Below are 5,150 nucleotides of genomic sequence, written 5' to 3'. Positions count from 1 at the left end.
GACCGGCCCTACTTCTTTATGTGCTAACTCTTATGTTTCATAAAATTGAACTTTTGCAACTTGCCTTAGTGGAACATCAAGCTCATCATCACATCCCTCATTAGCTTATGTTAATTAAATTGGTGATCGTAGCAAAAATTAGAAAGAGTCTTGGTTGACATTTATATGAAATGCCTTATCACATGCACATCAAAATATATTCCAAATAAAATTAACACTAATTTAATGACATAGGAAATTTCCAAGAAATAGTCAGAAATATGTAAATACAAGGAATTCAAACATTTTAAACAAATATATAAATCATTCCATTTCATCACTTGTTTATGATATAAATCTTATTGAAACCAGAATTATAGGCTTCAACTGATCTCTTATTTCTGACAAATCACCATGAACTTCATGTCTTTGCTACTCAAATATCAATTATTAACAATCATTTTCACTATCATAACCTTAACAAAAGTTACTTGCTTATATTTCAATTTCCCAACTTTCCAACCAAGTGATGAATCCAAATTGATACTAACCAAAAACTCAAAAATATATTTAGATGCCATTCAAATAACCCCAGATATCCGTGGTGAAATAAAGAATTATTCTGGACGTGCTTTTTACAATAAGCCATACACACTTTGGAACAAGAAAAACAACAAAATAGCTTCTTTCAACACCACTTTTGTTCTCAACATAAGTCCTCAAACATCCCCCGGTGGAGAAGGCATAGCCTTTATCTTAACAGCAGATACAGCTCTCCCTGAAAACAGTCAAGGAGAATGGTTTGGTATTGTAAATGCTTCTACAAATGGAACTTCTCGAGCTGGAATTCTCGCTGTAGAGTTCGATACACGACAAAGTTCAACACAAGACAGTCCTCACAACCATGTTGGAATCAACATAAATAGCATTTCATCGTTGAAAGAAGCATCGCTATCGAACACTAAGGTCAATCTTTCATCTGGTATAAATGTAACAATGAGAATTCAATATTCAAATGATATAATATCTGTTTTTGGTTCTATGAGTGAAAACTCATTAGATTCTATGGAGACACTTTTGGTTTCTCCGCCTCTTAATCTATCTTCCTATCTTAAACAAGAGGTTTACGTCGGTTTTTCTGCTTCAACGAGCAATTACACACAGCTAAATTGTGTGAAAGCGTGGGAATTCAATGGTTTAGATATTGGCAATAATAAAAAAATTCTCGTGTTGATTTGGATCATAGTTCCGGTTGTGATAATCATCGGCGGATTAGTTTTTTTCCTTGTTTATTTTCGAAGGAATAAAAACATGGAGATTTCAGAAGATACATATCCAAGGATAGAGGATCAAATTCAACGCTCATCTATGGCTCCAAAGAAATATGAATTAAAGGAACTAATAAAAGCAACAGCTGCATTCAGCCATCAGAACAAGCTTGGACAAGGTGGATTCGGAACTGTTTATAAGGGTATTCTTGGAAACAACAAAGAGATAGCTGTGAAGAGAGTCTCGAAGAATTCGCATCAAGGAAAGCAAGAACTTATAGCAGAAGTAACAACAATTGGAAGCCTTCACCACAAGAACTTAGTGAAACTCATTGGTTGGTGCTATGAGAAAAAAGAGCATCTTATTGTTTACGAGTTCATGCCAAATGGAAGCTTAGACAAATACCTATTCAACCAATCCAGCGATGAATTTGAATCGTGTTATTCAAAAGTACTAGATTGGAATACAAGAAATAGTGTGATCCGTGGCGTGGCGCAAGCATTGGATTATCTTCACAACAATTGTGAAAAAAGAGTACTTCATAGAGACATTAAAGCAAGCAACATTATGTTGGACTTAGATTATAATGCGAAATTGGGCGATTTTGGATTGGCGCGGACAATTCAAAAGAGAAATGAAACTCATCATTCAACAAAAGAAATTGCGGGAACCCCGGGTTATATGGCACCGGAGACTTTTCTAACGGGTAGAGCGACGGTGGAAACTGATGTGTATGCATTTGGTGTTCTTGTTTTGGAAGTTGTGTGTGGAAAAAGACCAGGAAATATGTATGCAGAAGATGATTATAAGAATAGTATTGTTTATTGGGTTTGGGAACATTATGGAAATGGGAGAATCATTAGAGTTGTTGATAAAAGGATAAGTGGTTGTGAAAAGGATGAGATTGAGAAGGTGAAATTGGAGGAAGAAGTTGAAATTGTGCTTATTCTTGGGTTGGCTTGTTGTCATCCAAACCCAAATGAAAGGCCATCAATACAAGCTGTTTTGATGGTTCTAAATGGAGAAGCTTCTCCTCCAACTGTTCCAATGGAAAGGCCTTCTTTTGTTTGGCCGGCGATGCCTTCGTCATTCAAAGAAGGTGAAGATAGTTCTCTTATCAATGGAACTCTCACTCCATTCACTCAACTAAGTGGCAGATAATACTAACACATAGACACTGGACGCACGACTCATACACATAAACACCCGTTTATAGGTCGATACCATCTCGGTGTGTGTTGAACAAGTGATGGTTTACGGTTTATTATATTATTCAGCTGGTTTTACTTAGACAAAATGTATAATTTTCTCTATCAGTGTATATATTATGTCCTATAGGTTGATGTATATTTGCAAAAGGCTTTTTAGTATGTAAACTTTGGCATATATGAATTAGTATGTTGCTTGAGTAAGTGACCGATCTCTATTTTGTAAAATATATGTTTCTTTTGGATAGTTCTTTGCATGATCTCTTTTATTATGGAACATTTGCCGCAACATGACCCTAATTAATTAATTTGCCGGAATAGGAAAATGACTTGTTCAATTCTTTGAAAAGAACAAGTAAAGGATTGAATGGAACTATAAGAAATCCATTTTATAATTATCATTACATTCTAAGGGTAATATTTTAAAAAATAAATATAATTAAAGGAAAATGTCTATAATATAAAGTCAACGTTACATTAAAAAAAAACTTTTAAGCACAATTATCAAAATTTTGATTGAGTTTAACTCAATTCTATAAAGAAGGTATATATCTATAATTTTTTTTCATAAAATCGGTTTGTAAAAGTGAAGAATATCTCTCACTTACAAATATATTTTAACATTGTATATTAAACATTTGACTATCAACACAACTTTTTATATTTAATTTTAGATTTTTAAATATAACTCGAATGATCTTACGATGAATAACGCTACTTATTATGCTATATTATCGACACATTTATAAATTTAGAAAGGACTAATACAACATAGAGTAAATATCAACATTTTCGTCGTCCAACCGATCTATTTTATTAGAGTATACTTACCTTCTTAAAATTCAAGTTCCTTTTTCTTCTTATCTTAATAATTTTTGTCTATTCTTAGATGTAACTAGTCCTAAGCCAACATAAAGTAGTTATGCATCTCTTATCATACAACACTTTTATGAGGTGTTATTTTGATCCTATAGTGAAAACTATTGTTATAAGTAAATTCTATGAGTGAGAAAAAATACATCTCGATTCCTATTTTGCTCTGAACACATTCTAAAACTATTGTTACAAGTAAACTCTATGAGCGAGAAAAAATACATTTCGATTTCTATTTTGCTCTAAACACATTCTATTCGCAAGTGTTTTTAAAGATTAGTTTGTTCACTTAAATTAATCATTCGTTTGCAAATGATTGGCTAAACTCGTCCTAAATTGGATTCAAAATGTATTCTTTAAAATATCTCAAAACTTTAAAGTACATTTAGGGTTTATATCTGACATTATACTTGACAGAGTTACATGAAGCTTCATAATCTTTTTGACAAATTATTAAGTCAATTTCTCTATGGAATATGTGATATTTATCCGAATGAAATGTGCAGGCTTCATGAGCTTATCCATAATGATGATAATACTTTTTTTTAGCATATTTTACTTTAGCTTTAAGATATTTAACTTTTAATCATTTATATTTTGCAGCTTTTTAATAAGATTTTATGAAGAATTATGGAAAAAATCGTTTCGTTACAAAATCATCTCAACCAGATTTTTTTTTGCAGTGTTTCATTTACAGTGACAAGAATGGAGAAGACTTGGACACAAGTAGGGGGTGTTCATGGGTGTGGGTTAATCCAAATTGAACTTTCTCACTAATTACCTGAACCTGTTCATTTACGGGTATACCCAATCCAACCCGTGACAACCCGAATAGTTTTGGATCAGGTGTTGATTTTGAGTTTCTTAGCCGTTCACCCGTTAACCCAATCCTTTGATGTGGAATTAGTTATTTCTTTATTTTTAATTAATTTTACGTTAAATGAAAAAAAATTGTATACAACTACAAATCACTATTTTCCCTAACTTTTCATTCAACACCATTATTTTATGTAATTTTAAAACTAAGTGTTGCTTATTAAAGTTTATATCATTTTCATTATATTGATATTATGAAAATGACATGTGTTCTTTCTAAAAATATTAAAAGGTTGACTTTCTTGTTATTAGTCAGGGAGAGTCTTAAATGATTGGTTAATGTGTATGTGATTGGTATATGGGAGGGTTTATGGCCACCATTGTTGGCGGTCCAAGGTTGCTGTATCTTTTCTCCTTTCTATGTTATTCATCATGAAGATGCATCCCCTTTATTGTTTGTTCTCAAGGCCTATTTATATGCATGTCTTACTCCCCCCTTGGATATTGAAGGGGCATGATTTTAATGGGTTTAGTAGCCACTAGTGATATGTAACCGTTTATGACCATTAGTGATATGTAGTCGATTATGGTCATTAGTGATATGTAACCGATTATGACCATTAGTGACATATAACCGATTATGGACATTAGTGATATGTAACCGATTATTAATCCTTTTGTAACTGTTTTCGACCCTTGATTGTTTCATAAATGTTACAACAGATATACCTTGGCCTATTTCTTTAGAGCCCGGTCAATTGAATTTGGGATGAGTATGGACCTCGTTATCCGGACATGTAATAATTCTCAATCCTCATAGGATCCCGATGTGTGATACCGACTTTTTCCAAGTTCCCGTAAAATTTGGGATGTACATAAGCCCCAAAAGCACGAGGCATGTAAGATGTGATTCATGTAAGGTGCGAGGCCTATAAGGGCGAATTGTTTTTAATTTATCCCGGATCATGTAAACCTTTCCTTAAATTAGTGGATTCGATGATGGAA

The 5,150-nt window shown here is 32.9% G+C and overlaps 1 protein-coding gene across 1 annotated transcript; it reads left to right on the top strand.

Annotated features, from left to right (window-relative positions):
- Positions 1-393: 393 nt before the first annotated feature.
- On the top strand, positions 394-2,657 carry LOC127093308 (probable L-type lectin-domain containing receptor kinase S.5). Its single transcript, XM_051032217.1, has one exon. The coding sequence runs from the start codon at positions 394-396 to the stop codon at positions 2,407-2,409; it is 2,016 nt and encodes a 671-aa protein (XP_050888174.1). The 3' UTR covers positions 2,410-2,657.
- The last annotated feature ends 2,493 nt before the right edge of the window (positions 2,658-5,150 follow it).

This window comes from Lathyrus oleraceus, chromosome 6 (genome assembly GCF_024323335.1).
Source record: "Lathyrus oleraceus cultivar Zhongwan6 chromosome 6, CAAS_Psat_ZW6_1.0, whole genome shotgun sequence".
Taxonomy (NCBI): domain Eukaryota; kingdom Viridiplantae; phylum Streptophyta; class Magnoliopsida; order Fabales; family Fabaceae; genus Lathyrus; species Lathyrus oleraceus.
Note: the sequence above shows the minus strand (reverse complement) of the source record. Positions and strands in the feature narration are given on the sequence as shown.